The 21,350-nt window shown below is 34.3% G+C and overlaps 1 protein-coding gene across 8 annotated transcripts in view; it reads left to right on the plus strand.

The window, feature by feature from the left end:
- The window catches only part of RALGAPA1 (Ral GTPase activating protein catalytic subunit alpha 1), a 221,005-nt gene that overhangs the window by 156,076 nt on the left and 43,579 nt on the right, over window positions 1-21,350 (plus strand). For all 8 annotated transcript variants that reach the window (XR_010943440.1, XM_067737483.1, XM_067737461.1 and 5 more), the window contains 2 exons: window positions 821-892; window positions 13,690-13,813. Coding sequence is in view for 7 of the 8 variants with exons in the window: in XM_067737483.1 (XP_067593584.1) it covers window positions 821-892; window positions 13,690-13,813 (196 nt within the window). In the remaining variant the exon portion in view is untranslated. The remainder of the gene's footprint in view (window positions 1-820; window positions 893-13,689; window positions 13,814-21,350) is intronic.

The following is a 21,350-nucleotide window of genomic DNA, read 5'->3' on the forward strand; positions in this document are numbered from 1 at the left end:
TTTATTAGAAGGGCGTATCCTCTGCCTTATGGGAAAGCCATGTTATATCAGGAAAACAATTTGCCTTATGGTATGTCCACATACAGGTAATTGCCACTAATATAAATTTATTCTACTCTCTTTTGCTGTAGAATGGTCCATACGTTGTCTCTTGAGAAAAATTAAAGATGGGAAGCTATATTTTACCACAGCAAGCATTGATTTCATGAATATAATTTGTACATAATTTAGCACCTATGTAATGTATTTGGTAAAATTTACACACTGCTTTGTAGTGTAGAAAAATACATATAATGTAAAACAAGAAAAAAAAACAAATTCCATCTGGATTACAATGTATTTGGTAAAATTTACACACTGCTTTGTAGTGTAGAAAAATACATATAATGTAAAACAAGAAAAAAAAACAAATTCCATCTGGATTACACATCCTTATTTGGTAATGATTTAGATTTTGTGAATATTTTATTTCTCGTGAGGAACAACTTTCTCACATATTTTTATGAAACTCTTGAGAAGGAACCTATAAGTATTTTTATCCATTTTCCTGAATATGAGTTTGGGAAACTCACAGCATCTGCAAGGAAACATTTAAGTGGCCAGTAGATTATGATCCACTAGCAGAAATGTATGAGGGCCTGGGTAGAAATAATGACATATATTCTTTACATTTTTTTTAGGGTCTGTTCTCCTTTGTGTTAGAAGTATGAAAAGGCAAGAAAAGTATAAGAGTTGCATGAGTAGACTGGAAAGTATTTCCAGAACTGTCATGTCGTTCACTGCAAACGTGATGAAAATGTTTATAAATCTCTCTATTTAGGAGGAGCTTTCATCTCTTGAAGAAAAATGAAAAACTACTTAGAGAACTTAGGAACTTGGACTCAAGACAGTGGTAAGTTGTTGGGAAATTTTCAGGTTTATCTCTGTCACCTGTCAGCTATTTCTCTGTTTGTGTGTGAATAATACTGTATTGTTGAATTATAACTTTCTGAGCAGAAACTGTTTTTCATTTATATATACCTTAGAAATACCATTTTTAGAAAAACGTACAGCTGCATTTAAATGTTTGGTATCTTTGGATTGTTTATAAATAATAAACACTTGACTGGTGTTTTATACTTTTGTCTTCAGTTTTTTGCTTTTCCTGTTCCCACAGTCAGTTTGTCCACCCAGCTCTGATTCCACTTACCTTTCTGTTCAGCAAACTCACATATTGTCAACCATTTTTAAAATGCCTTATCTTGCACCCTCAAAACTGTTCTTCTGCTTAAGTATATATATACACACATATATATGTGTGTGTGTATATATATATTTCCATAACCAGTTCTCTAATTAGAATCATTCCTAACGACTGCTTTCTCTACTCCTGGGCAGCAGTATATTACTAGAGAAAATTATCAAACCAGTGTGATATAGAGAGTTACTGTATATTCATGCACCTTTACTTCAACAATGCCATCTCTGCTGTTTGGCAGATTTTTTATCCCTTGTTCACTTTTACTTTACTTCTCAGAGTAATTGTTATAAACCACTTCTTTGTTCCTCAAGCCTAGCATTATAGTCAAAAGGTCATCTCTACTCTAACCTCGTAAGAATTCACTTCAAAGGTTTGACCTATGTGAAAAGACAATCTGCTAGAACAGTATTTCTTAACCTTTCTTCTTCCTCCACACATTCACATTTTAACACAGGTTAGTCACATATGTTCATTAATTAAATCCAGTGATTCTGACAATTGGGAAACTAGTTTGTAACAAGCCATTCACCCTGCCATCACTATTCTACAGGAATGCAAAGTGAAGATGATTCAGACCTTTCCCACATCAAAACAAATAGGCCTTACATCTTCGTCTTTTAAAATTTTCTGTATTGAGCCATCTTCTCTTGCTCACTTTCCGCATCAGAAAAGCTTTTTTTCTTTATATACTTCTGCTTCCTACTTTCTCAGCCTGGTGTAGGATCTTCAAAAAGTTATCCCTTCTTTATCTTGTATTTCTACTTACTTCTCTTACCATAAGCATGTTTGTTATCTGCCTTTAAAACAAAACAAAACAAAACTTTCCTCAGTTACTATCCTTTCAAGCTATAGTACATCCCTTTCATGCCTTTTACTACCAAATTTATAGAAAAATATAATTTTTTATTCATTTCCTGTCATTCCTAACTGGTTTTTGTTGTTTTTAGCTTTTCTCAGAATAATTTTTTTAAATAATGTATAATTTCTTTGATTATAGAAAATATAAAACAAAAATAAAACTATTGTTATTCATAAGACTTGTTAGCATTTCTTTATATATTTTCAGTCTTTTTGATAGACATATGTATGATTTTTGTTTGTTTTACAAAACTGGAATCATAGTAATGTATAGTAAGTTATGTCTTTTAAAAAACTCTATATTAGCATTTTCTCAGCCATTTTGATATTCTTCAAAAAAAATTCTATGGCACCAAGTTCTATGATTTTTGGACATTTGAGTTGTTTTTAATTTCTTGCCCTAGAATAGATTCCTAGAAATAGAATTATTAGGTCAAAGCATAAGGACTTTTTTCAGGCCATATATAAAATTGCTTTCCATTAAGTACTCATTTCTAATCCTACCAATGTTGTATAACTTCAGCCTGTCCAGCAAAAGATATTGATGACATTTTCTTATCCTTTATAATTTGAGGGGCGAATCATGGTATCTTGTTAATTTATAGTTTTTAATTACTAGTGAAGTTAATATTTTTCATATATTTGTAAAAAATTTCTAAATTCTCTCTTAGTGTCCTTTTTCTGTTTTTCTATTTAGGAATTTTTCTTAATTGTAAGAGCTCTTTTACGTATGTATATGCGTTAAGGATTAACTTTTGTATTTATTGTGGGAGTTCTCCTAGTTTGTCGTTTGGTCTTCAGTTTTCAACAACTACAAGTTGTTTAACAACCCATTTTTATGTAGTAATTATATCTCTCAATCTTTTTGTTTTTAATTTCTTCAATTGTTTGCTGTGCTTAGAGAGTTCTATCTTGAAATCAATTAAACATTGTTACATTTCCTTCTAGATTTTTAAGTATTTGGCTAGAGTGGTAATTATTTTATATTTATTCCTTCTGGAATGCATTTTGATTTATGGAATGAGAAATGGAACCACCTTGAATGCTGGAAAATAGTCTATTTCTATAATTTGTTAAATAATCCATATCTTTCCCATTGATTTGATATTGTTTTTATCAAATATTAAGCTGTTTCAAAGCTATCTGTTCATTTCTATTGATTGGTCTATCAATTTTGTGGAGATGTTACTGTTTAATTTATTGTAGCTTAATAATTTAGTATCTGATAGGCTCAGTCTTCTTCCTCACCCCACCCACACACATTCTTCTTTTCTTAGATGTTCTCGCCTGTTTTGTCTTCCAGAAACACGTTATTGATTAGAATTATGCTGTTGTTTTCCAGAAAAAGAAATCCCATTGCTATTTTGATTTGATTTGCAATAAAACTTTCCTATGGGAAGAATAAACACATTTATTATCATCATTCTTCCCATTCACAATCATGGAGTGTTTTTTATTTATTCTGATACCCAGACATTACCTTTAGGGGTGTTTTACTTTTGTGTTGCTATTCTGAGTAGAATCTTCCCCCCATTATATTTTGTATCCAGGTACTTTAATGAATTCTCTCATTTGTTTTTTTTTTAAATAAATTTATTTATTTATTTTTGGCTGCATTGGGTCTTTGTTGCTGTGTGCAGGCTTTCTCTAGTTGTGGAGAGTTGGGCTAGTCTTCCTTTCGGTGCACGGGCTTCTCATTGCGGTGGCTTCTCTTGTTGCGGAGCACGGGCTCTAGGTGCACAGGCTTCAGTAGTTGTGGCGCATGGGCTTAGTTGCTCCATGGCATGGACCAAAGCTCGAACCCGTGTCCCCTGCATTGACAGGCAGATTCTTTATTTTTGATTAAATATACTAATTTTATTATTTCAATTTTATTTTAAGTCTTATTTCTCTTTTTTTTTCTTTTTTCTTATTCCCCCCCTTTTTTTAAACATCTTTATTGGAGTATAATTACAATGGTGTGTTAGTCTCTCCTTTATAACAGAGTGCATCACTATACGTATACATATGTCCCCATATCTCCTCCCTCTTGCGTCTCCCTCACATCCTCCCTATCACACCCCTCTACATGGTCACAAAGCACTGAGCTGATCTGTGGCAGGCAGATTCTTAACCACTGCGCCACCAGGGAAGTTCCTCTCTTGTTGATTTTAAACATTTTATAGTTGTCTCACTCTTAGGATTCGCTTAGTTATATAATCGTTTTCTGCAAGTCATCTCCTTTCGAAAAGTTATGCCATTATTTTCTTATATCATCATGTCTGATTGTACTGACTAAAACCGGCACTACAGTGTTAAATAGTTATAGGAAGAGTGGTCATCCTTGTCTTTTCTGCTTTTAATGGAAATGACTCTTCTGTTTCATACTTAAGTAAAATATTGGTTGTTACGTTTGAAATAGATCATTTTTATCATTCTGAGAAGGTAGCCTGTTTTCTAGCAGATTTCATAAAGAAAGGTAGTTAAATGTTATCAGAATCCTTTTCAGCATCTCTTCAGCTTTTTATATATTTTTATATTCAGCTTTTGCTTTCTTAACTAGTTGATGTATATTAACTAGACTGCTAATATTAAATAATTCTTGCATTCTTGGGATAAACTTTACTGGATCCTTTGACTTCCTGTTGGGTTAAATTTATTAGAATTTCATTTTTAATTAGGGCATGGTTCATCTATTAGAATATTTTATAGTTAATTTTTTGCCTGTTCTAATGTTTTCAAAATTAACATTACAGCCAGATTCATAAAATGAATATTATCTATTTGAAAATTTGGAAGAATTAGTAGAATTTCGAATTATTTCCATTTGTTTCATCATTATTAGTCTTTTCAGTTTTTCTTTTACCTCTTAGGTCAATTTCAGGGCTTTTTTTTTTTTTACAAAACTCAATTTCACTGAGATTTCAAAAGATACTTAGTAGAGATTCATACATGGTGTCATAATTCTCTACTGCATTCCTTTTCTCAGTTTTGTAGGGCTTTTCTTTTTCTTTTTTTTATATATATAATTAATTTCTGTATTCCCATATCATCCCTTCAACATTTTTTTTTGACCTCTAGCTGTTTTGAGATATAATTGACATATAACATCGTGTAAGTTTAAGGTTTAAACATAATGATTTTTATATATTGCAAAATGATTACCACAGTGTTAGTTACTACATCATCACTTCACTTAGTTACAGTTTTTGTTGTGAGAACTGTAAAAATCCATTCATAGCAACTTTCAAATATACAATACAGTATTGTTAACTATAGTAACTGTAATGTACATTACACCCCCAAACTTTTTCATCCTATAGCTGGAAATTTGTACCCTTTGACCCCCTTTACCCATCCTCCACCCAATCTGATCTCAGTTTCTGTGAATCTAGATTTTTTAGATTTCACATATAAGTGAGAACATGCAATATTTGTCTTTCTCTGTCTGACTTATTTCTCTTAGCATAATGCCCTCAGGATTCAACCATGTTGTCACAAATGCCAGGATTTCCTTCTTTTTTATGGTTGAATCCCATTGTAAATACCACATTTTCTTAATCCATTCATGCATCGGTGGACACTTAGATTGTTTCCATACCTTGGCTATTGTAAATAATGCTTCTGTGAACACAGGGGTGCAGATATCTTTTCCAGTTAGTATTTTCATTTCCTTTGGATTTATTCCCAGAAGTGAGATTACCAGATCACGTGGTAGTTCTATTTTTAATTTTTTGAGGACCCTCTATACTTTTTACAGAGTTGACTGCACCAGTTTACATTCCCACCAACAGTGCACGAGGGTTACCTTTTCTCCACATCCCCTCCAACACTTATCGCTTGTCTTTTTGATAATAGCCATTCTACTGGGTGTGAGGTGATATTGCAGTGTGGTTTTTCATTTCCATTTTCCTGATGACTAGTGATGTTAAGTACTTTTTCATGTACTTCTTGGCCATTTGAATATCATTTTTAGAAAAATGTCTATTCATGTCCTTTGCCCATTTTTTAATTGTATTATAAGTGTTTTATTGCAGTTGAGTTGTATGAGTTTCTTACATTATCAGAAATGTAATTTGCAAATATTTTCTTCCACTCTGTCAGTTACCTTTTCATTTTGTTTATCCTTTCTTTTGCTGTGCAGCTTTTTAGTTTGATGTGATCCCACTTGTTTATTTTTGGTTTTGTTTTGCTTTTGTTGCTTGAGCTTTGGGTGTTATATCCATAAAATCATAGACAAGACCAATGTCCAGGAGCTTACCCTTTATTTTCATTTTAAGAGTTTTATGGTTTCAGGTCTTAGATTTAAGTCTTTAATCCATTTCAAGTTAATTTTTGTGAGTGGTGTAAGACAAGGGTCCAGTTTAATTCTTTTGCATGTGAATGTCCAGTTTTCCCAATAACATTTATTTCTCAATTGGTTTGTCTTTTCAAAGAACCAACTGTTGGTTTGCTTCATATTTTCTATTTTCCTATTCTCTATTTTATTTATTTATGCTCTAATCTTTATTATTTCCCCTTTTCTGCTAACCTTGGGATTAGTTTATTCTACTTTTTCTAGTTCCTTTAGGTATGAAGTTAAGCTGTTTATTTGAGATCTTTCTTTTTCTTAATGTACGTGTTTATCATTACAAACTTCCCTCTTGGAACTTGCTATACGTCACACTTTCAGTGTGTATTTCTATTTTTGTTTGTCTCAAGATCTGTTTTAAATTTCCCTTTTGATTTCTTCTTTCATCCATTGGTTGTTCAGGAGTGTGTCGTTTAATTTCTATGTGTCTGTGAACTTTCTGGCTTTTTTCTTGTTATTGATTTCTACTTTAATTCCATTGTGTTTGGAAAAGATGCTTGATATAATTTCTAGCTTCTTGAATTTGTTGAGACTTGTTTTGCATCCCAACACATTATCTATCCTAGAAAATGTTCCATGTGCACTTGAAAAGAGTGTATATTCTGCTGCTGTTGGACAGAATGTTCTGTGTATGTCTGTTAGGTATATAGTGTTGTTCAAATCCACTGTTTCCTTTTTCAGTCTCTGTCTGGATAATCTGTACATTATTGAGAGTGGGATATTAAAACCCCCAACTATTACTGTATTGCTGTTTATTTCCTTTTCTATTAGTATTTGCTTTATATACAGCATACAGAACCTTTATACTTTTACTTCTTCCCTCACATTTTAGGTTATTGGTGTTACGATTTCCATCTTTTTTGTATTATGTATTAAATAACAAATTATTGTAATTATGGTTTCTTTTAAAATGATTTTTAACTTTTAAGCTATATTTGTAAGTGAATTATGCACCACCATTACAGTGGGCTTTTTTTTTTGGATGCAAATAATCTACTTAATCTTTTCAGAGAAACAGTTTCTCATTTATCATATTCTATTATGTTCTGTTTTTTAACTCTTTAATTACTGTTATTTCTTGTTTATAAGCTTTATATTTTTCTTTTTCTTCTAGAATTGAATGTTATCTGTCTGAGTTTTATTCTTTATTATTTAACAATGAAATAGTCTTATGCTCTAAATTTTTTCTGAGTGTAGATCCTGTCCATTGTTTTAGTCTCAGCTTAAACATCATTTTTTCTGAAAGGCCTTTCCCTAAGCTACCGCTAACCCTTTACATTCCTCCCCAGTTCCTTCCACCCTATGTTTGGATATCCTTCCATGGGCTTTCAGAGATCCCGATAACACTCTCCTGTCATAGTATTTATCACACTGTATTAATATTATTATTATTTCTTAGATATTCTTTCCAAGACAGTTATAAAATTAAAACCCTCTAAGTAGTCTCTGAGTTCTCATATCCTAATTCTTCCCCATAATAATTTATCTTTGGTACTAGATGATAGCAAAGTCATTGGGGGCACAAATCATACCTCTTTTGCTGTCTTGCTCACCATGTGTTTTCAGACCTCTACTGTTCTACTTAAACTATCCTTTTGAAGGTTAGTATCCTGACCACCATGTCTAAAGTTTTCTCCATCCTCTTCAGCCTCCTTGATTTATCTAATTAATTAAATTCAATTAATCTAATAGGCACTTAAAAATTACAGCTGTTTTAGATTTACAAGATAATCAATTGCAAAATACAGAGCATTCCTACATACCCTCTTTCCCCCTATACATAGTTACCCCGTATCAGTATGGTACATTTGTTAAAATTGATGAGCCAATATTGATATATTATTATTAACTGAAGTTTATATTAGATTCACTCTTGGTGTTGTACATTGTATGAGTTTTAACAAATGTATAATGACATGTATACTCATTACAATATAATACAGAATAGTTTCTGCCCTAAAAACTCCTGAGTATTATATCCCCTAAAAGTTCAGTACTGTTGTCTGTTCTCTCTTTAAAATGTTCTTCTCCCCTGGCTTCTAAAGTCATGTTAAATTACTTTGTTCTAAAGTAAAACTGTCTAAAGTAAAATTTTTATTTTATTCCTTAGTGACTTCCAAATGGCTGACCAAACTCTTTAGCCTAGAACTCAGGCCATACCAGCCAATCTTGGCTATTTAGGGTTTTTTTACATTACCTAATATTTTTCTACTTGGCTCCTGCTAAACTAGTTATTTCTAGTTTGTCTTCACTGGCTCATTTTCTGCTGCCTTCTCCCCTAACATAGTTTTCCTTCTCACTGGGATATCTCTCATATCTTCTCAACCCCATTCTTTTCTGCCCATGTACTCCTATCTCTTAATTGTCAGTCATGATTTTGTAGCTGCTTATTACAATTTTTTCCCTGCCTCCTTACTTCTGTTTCCAGGTCATCAGTTCTTTCCCAAGTAACATCCTCCTCCTAATTTTCTCCATTACATTTAGAAGTACCATTTCAGTGTCACCCACACTTGACCATTTCCTTTCCCTTGCCCTTAGTGTTTATCATTATGTCAGTTCTTTCTTCTTAATATTTCTCACTTCTATCTCTTCTTTGCTTTTCCTACTCCCAACTTCTTGATTCATGTCCTTATTACTTCTTTCGGAGAGAGTTTAAACAACTCTCTCATCTTCTAACTCTTCACCGTCTAGACAATATTCACCACGAGAATAATTTTTCTAAAGTAAAATTTTTATTTTATTCCTTAGTGACTTCCCAGTGCCTGACCAGACTCCTTAGTCTAGAACTCAGGCCATACCAGCCAGTCTTGGCTATTCATGGTTTCTTTACATTACCTTATGCTTTTCTACTTCTTGGCTCCTGCTAAACTACTTCCATTCTCATATGTACCTGGAATATATGAAGGACATCTTCCTTGAGACAGCATAGGTTTCCTTTTTGATATTGTACACCACATGAACACATGACATTTATTTTGCTTTTTTAAACAAATTAAATAATGAAAACAGGTTTCCTTTCTTTTTCTAACATATTGGGTTCAGATAAAAATTCATTCTAATTATGTGACAGTAAGGCAACATTGAGCTGCTTCTTAAGCCAAGAACCTGGAAAAAACCTGATTACTTGTCTGGAGGATTAGGGCGTAAGAAAATGAAAAGTTACTTTCTTTATAGTCTTATCTCTCCAGACCATTTATAGAGCCTTTGTTTTCTTTGACTAGATTAACTGATTCCTATTCCTCATGGTTGAACCATCAGATTTTTAAATTTCAAATCTCCAAATTATTTGTATTATTATTTCTTTTGCAGTGTATATACAGGGAATCAGAAGTGCTTATAACTTAGCATATTTCACTTTGAACTTTCCAGTAGTAAGCTCATAATATTTTGCCAGTACTGGACATATTGTAGAATATTTATGGCTGCAAGTTCAGTAATCTCATTTTTTCTAATCTTTTTACCTCATTCACTGTTGTGGTACATACTAATCTAATGGCAATCAATATATACCAAGCATTTAGAAGTAGTTAGTAAGTAGAAAAATAAGAAGGAATGCTGAAAAATTAAAATTTGACATAAAAGAGCAGCTAAACTCTGCTTTTTCAAATTTTAAAAAGGACAGATAATATAAAGGTGATTTCATTTTTACTTTTGCATTTTAAAGATTTATTTTCTAATTTTTCCTATATGGCTGATGTATTTCTCTTTTTGATTTATATAGTATTAGGTGAACATTTCTATGCAACTCTTCTCAATTTTATAAATTGTGATTTATGAGTTCTAGCTGATAGCCCTTTACCTAGGAAATTGAGAACACTGAGAGGTCCCCTTTCTGCCAGGATCAGAATTTACACATAGTAGGTCATACTTCCAACTTAAATTCTAACAGCTTTATTGAGATGTAATTCACATACCATAAGATTCACTCATTTAAAGTGTACATGTTTTTAGTATATTCACAGACAACTATCACAGCAATCTAATTTTAGAATATTTCCTTCAAAAAGAAACCTCATACCCATTACCAGTCACTCTCTATTACCCCCAAACATCACCCCCTACTCCCCATCTCTGGACAACGCTAATCTACTTTCTGTCTCTATAGATTTGCCTATTCTGGATATTTCATGTAATAGCAATCAAACATATGTGGTCTTTTGTGGCAGGCTTCTTAGCACAGTGTTTTCAAAATCCATCCATGTTGCAGCATGTGTCAACACTTCATTTCTTCTTATTCCTGAATAATATTCCATTGTGTGAATATCCTATATTTTGTTTATCTATTCATCTCTTGATGGACATTTGCATTAGTTTCACTTTCCGGCTGTTATGAATAATGCTACTGTGAACATTCATGGAGCTTTTACACGGACATTTTATAGTTGTGTAAACTTCTTTATGAGACTTTCATAGTTTTAGACCTTATTTTTAGGTCTATGATGCTTTTAAATTTAATTTCTGTATATGGTATGAGGTAAGAATCCAACTTCATTGGATATCTACAACTGCATTGTAGATATCCAGTTCCCTCAACACCGTTTGCTGAAAACACTATTTTTTCCCCCATTGAATTGGCTTGGTACCGTTGCAAAAAGCAATTGATGATAAACATAAAGGTTTATTTCAGGACCCAAGATTCTATTCCATATAGAGCTATATGTTTCTGCTGTGGTAGTACCACAGTCCATTGAGTGCTGTAGTTTTGTAGTAGGTTTTAAAATTGGGAATTATGAGTCCTCTGACTTTGTTCTTCTTTTTCAAAATTATTTTGGCTATTTGGGATTTTTTGCATTTTCCTGTGAATTTTAGGATCAGCTTATCAATTTCTACAAAAAAAGGGAGCTGGGACTTTGATAGCACTTGCATTAAATTTGTAGATCAATTTAGGAAATATTATCTTAAAAATATTAAGTTTTTCAGTCTATGAATGTGGTATTTTTTTTAAGATCTTTAATTTTTTTCAACAATGTAGCTTTCAGAGTATCAGTTGTGTACTTTTGTTAAATATATACCTAAGTATTTTTATTATTTTTGATGCTATTATAAAAGAAATAGCTTTCGTAATTTTGTTTTTGGATTGTTCATGTTAGTTTATAAAAATATAGTTGATTTTCGTATGTTGATATTATATCCTGAATCCTTTCTGAAGTCATTTATTAGCTCTAATAGCTTTTTAGTGGATTCCTTAGGATTTTTATACACAGAGTCATCTCATCTGCAAGTGGAAGTAGTTTTACTACTTCCTTTTCAATCAGAATACTATTTCAGTTTCTCTAGTTATTGAACTATTCTGATATCCTATTTTCCCTTGAGTTGGTTTTAATAATTTGTGTCTTTCTAAGAATTTGTCCATTTAATCTAACTATCTGATTTTGGGCATACAATTGTTGATAGTATTCCTTAATAATACTTTTTGTTTCTATAAGGTATGTAGTGATGTCTCTCCTTTCACTCCTGATTTTAGTAAATTGAGTCTTTTTTTTCTTGCTCATTCTGGCTATAGATTGATTTTGTTTAACATCTCAAAGAACCAATTTAAAATTTTTCTCTTGTTTTTCTGTTCTGTTTCATTTATTTCCACACTAGTCTTTATTATTGTCCTCTTTCTGCTTGCTTTGAGTTTAGTTGTTCTTCTTTTTCTAGTTTCTTAAGGTGGAAGGTTTAGTTTTTGATGTGAGATCTTTTTCTTTTTTTTAATATAGGCATTTATGTGCATAAATTTACCAATGAGCCCTGCTTTACGTGCATGCCCTCAGTTTTGTTGTATTATATTTTCATTTTCATTCATCTCTAAGGATTTTTTTTCTAATTTCCCTTGAGATTTATTCTTTGACTCATCACTTATTTAGGAGTATATCTTTTCATTTCTACATATTTGTAAATTTTCTTTTATTGATTTCTAATTTTATTCTATTATGATTAGAAAACATACTTTGCATGGTTTCAGTTATTTCAAATGTATTGAGGCTTGTTCTGTGGCCTACCATATGGTCTATCCTGAAAGATATTCCAGGTTTGCTTGAGGAGAATGTGTTTTTCTGCTACTGTTGGGTGGAGTGTTCTTTAGGTATTTTATACTATTATTCAAGTCTTCTGTTTCCATGTTGATATTCTTTTAGTTGTTTGTCCATTATTGAAAGTGAGGTATTGAAGTCTCCAACTATGATTATAGAAATAGCTATTTCTGCCTTCAGTTCTGTCTGATTTTGCTTCATGTATTTTGAAGCTCTGTTGTTGGGTGCATATGTTTTTAATTTTCATATCTTCCTGTTATAAGGACCTTTAACATTATGAAATATATCTTTATCTTTTATAACTTTTTTATTCCTGAAATGAGTGTCTTTATTGCTTGAACCGTACAAATACAAGGAATGGGGACAGGCCAGTGGGGAGGAGGGAGAATTGTCAGATTAATGACATACACAGAAAGGAAAAAGGTAAAAGGAACCCCACCCACCCAAACCAATCCCCCACTCCACCCCAGGATGTCTCTCTGTGAACTCCCTATAACATTTTTATGTAAAAGTTTAATGTTAGTATAGCTATGCTGGCCCTCTTGGTTACTGTTTGCGTAGCATCTTCTTCTGTTTCTTTTACTTTCTACTTTGTGTCTTTGAATCAAAAGTATGTTGGCGGTTGTTGTTTGCTTGGGTTATTGTTTATTTTCTAGTTAGCTTGGAAAGCCAAATTTCATACAAGAAATTTGCTTTTATGAGCATTTTTAATTTTAGGGAGAACTAAAACTAAAATATCTAAGAACTTGTCAGTTACTCCATACAGTTTTATAATATTTGTGTATACATTTCTTATAAGTACTTTGGAGAAATGGATCATTTCTCACTCATCTCTGTACTCCTACTTAATTTTATTTCTAAAACACAGTCCCTTTAACTCTGGGATTCAGCCACATTGCACAACAGGCAGCTCTTCAGATGCTTTGTGCATTCACACCTGTGTGTCTTTCCTGATACTTTCTCTCCTTCATTTGTCAAATCTTACTTACCTTCACCCAGCTTAAAATTACCTTCTCCTTTAAGTTTCTCTCTGTTTCTCAGTCAGAAGTAATCATCCTTTTCTTCTGTTCTGAGCGCAATTTTGTAACTTTTATAATTTTTTAGTTATAATTACTTGTCTCCCTTAGTAGATTATAAGGTTTAATTCATTTTCATCTTTTTATTGCCACGTATTTAGAAGTTAATTATTGGATGAATGAACAGATAAATTAATGATTAAGTGAACGGTGAAATCTTTTGTTTTATAGCCGAGAGACACACAAGATTGCAGTATTTTATGTTGCTGAAGGACAAGAAGACAAACATTCCATTCTCACCAATACAGGAGGAAGTCAAGCATATGAAGATTTTGTAGCTGGTCTTGGTTGGGAGGTATTGCTTTTAAATTATACAAATATCATTTTATTTCTATTTGAAAGCAATGGTTTTCGTTTTCTTTCTAGCTTATTTTAGAAGCATTATTTTAGGAGACTCAAGAACATAACAATGGGTTTGATATTGTTTCTGCCCTATATCTCATCTACAAAGACGGCAGCAGTTGGGACTTAGGAAGGTTTTTGACTGTTTTATCATTCACTGTATTGTCAGAGTGTGCTAAACTCCTAGACTTAAAAGATCTGGATTTTCCTCACAGTTGTGACCGCTGGACTAGTGATCTTCAAATGAAGATATGAATATCCTAGGGCTATCCCAAGGATTCTAGGGGGCATGTTGGCTAGGTTAGTTTTGAGGAGATAAGTTTCTAGATCCTCAACTTTACTACAAGTAATTCCGGAGAACCCTTCTACAGTCTCTTACCTCTCCTTTTCTGTTCTTCATCTTTGTAAAAGTAAGGCATACCTATTACTCACCTGAATCCTGCATTGCCCTGGAAGGTTTGGCACCAAAAAAGGGACAGTTCATTCAAGAGGGCATGTTCCTGAGAGAGAGTGTCTCTAATGGCAAAGCAGGAAGTATTGAAAGGTGCTGTATTTTTTGTCATCCCAGCAACCAACAACCCGGCAACCAACTCATGTTGAAGTTCCTGAACAAATCTGTCTATCTTAGAATTATAATTCAGAAGTGAGGTGTTTGTCATAGAGATTTGTATTAGTATGTTTATTTAAATTGTAAAATTATGAGTCAGACATGTTCTAACAGAAAGTGAATTTGATGTGGCTGATTGATTTGTCATTAATAGCAGACATTTTATATATATTGTATCAGCCAAATTTGTGCTCTAAGATTTTGATGAAAATATATTTAAAGTATATAGATATAACATACAGTATACTGGAAATTGTATCTTTTCTAACAGCTTAAACTTATGATGACAATTTTCATCGTAGTTGTCAATTTAATACATAGTTTCTCAATATTCTTGTAGAGGGTACATGAGCAAAATTATTGAAGACCACTGCACTAGACTGTAAGTTCCTAGAGGGCAGGCTCTTTCATCTTCCTGCTTTTTCTTTTTAAATCCCAGTCCTTGCACAGTGTCCAATGCATAAACCTTTAGCATTCAATATATATTTTTATAGCTGATCTAACCTGCTATTTCACTGAGTTACTTTAGTTCTCTTGGCCTTTTGCTTATTTGTCAAAAGCAGTGTGCTTTTTTACCCAACAGATATGTAATATGCAGTTCATTTGAGATTATGTATGTGAAAGTGGTTTGGAAAGTGTAAAGAAATGTTATAAATATATGTCCTGTTAAAAAAACAAACTAGAAAAGTATTAGTAAAAGCAACGGACATTTGAAAAAGAACAAATTAGGAGTACTCACATTTCCTGATTTCAAAACTTAGTACAAAGCAGCTCTAATCAAACAGCGAGTTACTTGCACTAAGGATACATATATCAATTAATGAAATAGAATTGAGATTCCAGAAATAAACCCACACATCTGTTGTCAGCTGATTTTCAACAAGGGTGCCAAGACCATCCAGTGGAGAAAGTCCTTTCAACAGATGGTGTTGGAGTAGCTGGATAGCTGCAAGCAAAAGAATGAAGTTGGAATCTTACACTGTGTACAAAAATTAACTCAAAATGGATCATCAAAGACCTAAATGTAAGAGCTAAAACTGTAAAATTCTTAGAAGACGATATAGGGGTAAATCTTTATGACCTTGAATTTGGCAGTGGATTCTTTTTTTCCAGCTTTATTGAGACACAACTAACAAATAAAAGGTATTCTTAGATATGACACTAAAACATGAGCAACAAAGGAAAATAACTAAATTGGACTTCATCAAAATTTAAACTTTTGTGCATCAAAGGGCACCATTAACAAAGTGAAAAGATAACCCACAGAATTGGAGAAAATAATTGCAAGTCATATATGTGATAAGGGACTTGTATCTAAAATATACAAAGAACTCACCAAAACAATAATTAGAAGGCAACCCAATTTAAAAATGGCTAAAGGATCGGAATAAACATTTTTCCAAAGAAGATATACAGATGATCAGTAAGTACATGAAAAAATGTCTGACATCATTATCAGAGAAATGGAAATCAAAATCACAGTGAGATACCACTTCACACCCATTAGGTTGGCTAGAATCAAAAAGTCAGGTAAGGGCTTCCCTGGTGGCGCAGTTGTTGAGAATCTGCCTGCCAATGCAGGGGACACGGGTTTGTTGGAGAAAAGAAGATAGACCAACAGGACTTCAGGACCAAGGAATGACATGATGGTGAGTTCTCAGGTTTTCTTTTTGCCTCATATATCTTGGACTTGGAGTTGAAGAAGCCAGCAACCTAGAAATATCAACAAGCCCAGGACAAAAAAAAACCCAACAAAAGCCTACTCTTTCTAACCAAAGGATCAGGAAAGGAGCAACCTGGAAAGACAGAAAACATTTAAACAGTAACTGCTCTACGCCAACCAAACACCACAGAAAATACCGTGACCCTCATCCCCACCCCTGACAACAAAAGTGGGTTAGGAAGCCTAGACTTCTACCCTTACAAGACTATAATGAGGGGAATTCCCTGGTAGCACAGTGGTTAAGAATCCATCTGCCAGTGCAGGGGACACGGGTTCAAGCCCTGGTTTGGGAAGATCCCACATGCCGCGGAGCAACTAAGCCTGTGCAACACAACTACTGAGCCTGCGCTCTAGAGCCTGTGAGCCACAGCTACTGAGCCCACGTGCCACAGCTACTGAAGCCCACGTGCCTAGAGCCCATGCTCCACAACAAGAGAAGCCACTGCAATGAGAAGCCCACTCACCGCAACTAGAGAAAGCCCACGTGCAGCAGTGAAGACCCAACGCAGCCAAAAATCAGTCAATCAGTCAATAAATAAATGACTATAATGAGGCATCCCGAACATCACCCTGGAGTAAGATAGTATCAGAGAAGACCAAATAGAAAGCTAAGAGTTTCATCTCTGCCAACTGGTAACAAGTCCCCCATCCATGTCTAACACCACAGTGTCAGTGGAGACTACATGAGGAACCTGGAATTTCGGCCCCACCCAGGCATAATGAGGTGCCTCTCCCCCTCTACACTGGAGTCAGAGGAGGTCTAGTGGAGAATTAGGCCTTTCACCGTCACCCAGTGATAATGAGACCACCTCCACCTGGCCATAATGAGGCTGAAAGCCCCCGCTTCTCTGGAGCTGTGTTGCAAAACAGCCAACTAAAACAGAAGGTTTAAATAAGATTCATGGTCTCATAATATTGAAATGTCCAGGCTTCAACCAAAAATCATACCAAAAACCAGGAAGGTCTCAAACTGAATGAAAAGAAGGCAATAGATGCCAACACCAAGATGACAAAGATTTTAAAGTGACTGTATTAGAAATGCTTCAACAAGCAATTAGGAACACAGTTGAAACAAATGAAAAATAGAAAGTCTGTGCAAAGAAATACAAGATACAAAGAACTAAATGGAAATTTTAGAATTGAAAATATAATAACTGAAATAAAAAACTCAGTAGATTGGCCCAGCAACAGAGTCAGGTGGAGATGAGGGTACAGAAAGAATTAGTAAATTGGAGCATAGAACAGTAAAAGTTAATCTGAACAGCAGAGAGAGAATAGACATAAAGACGGTGAACAGAGCAATGAACAGACCTGTGGGGCTATGACAAAAAATCTAACACTCCTGTTATTGTGAGTCCCAGAAGGCGAGGAGAAAGAGGTTGGGTCTGAAAACTACTTTGAGAGATAATGTTGAAAACTTCCCAAATTTGGCAAGAAAAATAAAGCTAATAAAGCTACAGATTGAAGAACCTGGTGAAAACCAAATAGGATATATGGAAGGAGATCCATACTAAGACACATCATAATTAAACTTCTGAAAACTGAAGGCAAAAAAATTTCGAAAGTATCCAGAGGAAACTTGTACCTATCTATATGGGTACAATTAGAATGATAGTGAATTTCTCATCAGAAACTGTGGTGGCCAGAGGAGGTAATATTTTTCGAATGTTAAAAGAAAAAAACTGTCAACCCAGAATCCTATAGTTAGCTAAGGAATGAAGCACAACATTCTCAGATGAAGGAAAACTTAGAGAATTTGTTGCCAGCAGACCTGCCCTAATAGAACCACTGACAGAAGTTCTGTTAACAGAAATGAGATGATAGAAGGAACTTTGGAACATCAGGAAGAAAGAGCATGGCAAGAAAAAATATGGGTAAATACACTAAATTTACTTCTCTTGAGTTTTCTTAATTATATTTGATGGTTGATGCAAAAATTATTTTACTACCTGATGTGTTTCTAAATGTAATGACAGGGACTTCCCTGGCAGTCCAGTGGTTAAGACTCCACGCTCCCAATACTGGGGGCACGGGTTCGATCCTTGGTCAGGGAACTAAGATCCCGCCTGCTGCAAAATAAATAAATAAATAAATGTAATGCCATGAAAATATTCATTATATTACATTATATTACAAACAAGGGAGGGTAAAAGGACATAAAGTGAGGTAGGGTTTCTATATTTCACTCAAACTGGTAAAATGACAACATCAGTAGACTGTGATAAGGTACGTACATATAGTATAATACCAAGAACAACCAGTAAAAAAATATAACAAAAGTACACTCTAAAAATGATAAATAAAAATGGAATTCTAGAATATGTTCAAGTAATCCATAGGGGGCAAGAAAAATAAAACAGAAAATAAACAGAAAACAAAAAATAAAATGGTGAGCTTAAGCTCTAACGTATTAGTCATTACAGGAAATATGAATGATGTAAATATACCAATTAAAAATTGGCAGAGTGGGGCTTCCCTGGTGGTGCAGTGGTTAAGAATCCGCCTGCCAATGCAGGGGACACAGGTTCAAGCCCTGGGCCGGGAAGATCCCACATTGCCACGGAGCAACTAAGCCCGTGCGCCACAACTACTGAGCCTGTGCTCTGGAGCCCGCGAGCCACAACTACCGAAGCCCATGCACCTAGAGCCCGTGCTCCACAACAAGAGAAGCCACCGCAATGAGAAGCCCACGTACCACCACGAAGAGTAGCCCCCGCTCGCCGCAACTAGAGAAAGCCCACATGCAGCAATGAAGACCCAACATAGCCATAAATAAATAAATAAATAATTATAAAAAAATATAAATAAATTGGCAGAGTGGATTAAAAAACGTGACTCAGGGCTTCCCTGGTGGCGCAGTGGTTGAGAGTCTGCCTGCCGAGGCGGGGGACATGGGTTTGTGCCCTGGTCTGGGAAGATCCCACATGCCGCGGAGCGGCTAGGCCCGTGAGCCATGGCCACTGAGCCTGCGCGTCTGGAGCCTGTGCTCCGCAACGGGAGAGGCCACAGCAGGGACAGGCCCACGTACCGCAAAAAATAATAATAACTAAACGTGACTCACCTATATGCTTTGTAAAAGAAACTCACTTCAAATATAACAATATAGGCTGGTAGAAAGTAAATGGATAGAAAAAATTACATTGTGCAAACCTTAATCAAAGGAACGCCAGAGTGGCTGAATTAATATTAGATAAGGTAGGCTTCAGAGCAAAGAAAACTACCAGAGATGAGGGGACATTATATAACAGTGATAAAAGGGTCAGTCCACTAAGAAGACTTAACAATCCTAAATGTGTGTGCAGCAAACAACAGAACTGCAACATATCTGAAGCAAAGCTGATAGAACTGAAAGAAGAAATAGACAAATTCACAATTATAAATGGAGATTTCATCCCTCTCTCAACAACTGAGAGAAGTAGACAGAAAATCAGCAAGTATATAGAAGGACTCAACACCACCACCAACCAACAGGATCTAATTGCCATTTATAGAACACTCCACCCACCAATTCCATAATACATATTATTTTCAAGTGCCCATGGAACATACACCAAGATAGGCCATATATGGGCCATTAAAACAAACTTCAGCAAGTTTAAAAGCATTTAAATCATACAGTGTTTTCTCCATATACAGTAGGACCAAACTTGAAATCATGAACAGAAAGATAATGGCAAAATCTCCACAAATGCTTGGAAAGGTTACATGCCAAATAATTCCACTTATATAACTTTCTTGGAATGACAGTTTTAGTAGTAAAGAACAGGTTAGTGATTGCCAGGGGTTAAAAAGGAGGGTAGGGTAGGACGGAAGTGAGTGTTGCTCATGTAACAGGGCAACACGGAATCCTTGTGGTGATGAAAATGTTGTCTCTGAATCATGTCAATATCAGTATCCTGGTTATAATATGATTGCATTGGGGAGTCTGGGTAAAGGGTACATAGAATCTCCTTATTATTTCTTAAAACTTTGTGTAAATCTATAATTACCTCCAGGTAAAACATTTAATTAAAAAATAGAGATCTGCAAGTGTTACAGAATTATTTATAGCGAAGGAGCGCTAAACTGAGACTTTCTCCTTTACATAATCAGAGAATTGACCTGAAAGTAAATAACTTTCTCACTAAAACAAAACAGAACAAAAATGTACACTAAGATACCATTTTTTAACCTAACAGATTAGCAAAGGTCATAAAGTTTGTTAATCTATTTGAGAGCATATGAGGGAAACAGGCACTCTCATGCACTGTTGGTACCATCTATGGAGAGCAATTTGGTAGTCAGTTTCAAAATTAGATGTGCACATGCCCTTTGACTTACATTTCTACTTTTGACTATCTGTCCTACAGATCTACTTTCACAAATGCAGCATGACATGTGTTCAGTGTTATTCACTGTAGCATTGACTGTAATAGCAAAAGATTGGGAAAGCCTAAATATCCGTCAAGTAGAGCGCTAGTTAAATTATTGTACATCAAGAAAAGGGACTTAGGTGAAGCCATGAAAAAAAAATGAGAAGGCTCTTTACTTAGTAAATAAAAAGTATTTTTCAAGGTATTTTAAATGCAAAAAAGCAAGGTGCAGAACATTGTGTATCTGTGTTGTGTGTGCACATGTGTACATACATGTGTATATGTGCATACATACCTTTAAAAATTTAATTGTATATAGAGAACATTTTTGCCGGCATACTTAAATTGCTTTCTTGGAGTGGAACTGAGTAGCTAGAGATGAGAGATATGGAAGGAAAAATTTTGCTGTATCTTTTGAACTTTTAATTGTATGAATGTATTACTGAGTTAAAAAATAAATTTAAAATGTAAATGATTGAGGAAATCTTGTAGTAATGGCATAAAAACTAACTTGTTATTCATACATTCAGCCATTAGTAACTGATATTGATAGTTGAGATGTGTTCAGTTCACACAGTGCAGAAATTTGCTTTTATAGGTTTCCACTTTTTCACATATTTATATTTTGTTTTTTACAAGCAGGTGCATAACTGGTTTCTCTGAATGGATAAATACAAGCAGTGTTTAAGTTTTGTTTTTTCTTTACAATATTTCTTTGATTTTCTACAATGAACACAAGTTGCTGGCTTCTTTGCATCACACAAGTCCAGGGGATATCGTCCAGTGCAACAATCCTGATAGTAAATAT

This window comes from Pseudorca crassidens, chromosome 1 (assembly GCF_039906515.1).
Source record: "Pseudorca crassidens isolate mPseCra1 chromosome 1, mPseCra1.hap1, whole genome shotgun sequence".
In the NCBI taxonomy this organism is placed as follows: Eukaryota; Metazoa; Chordata; class Mammalia; order Artiodactyla; family Delphinidae; genus Pseudorca; species Pseudorca crassidens.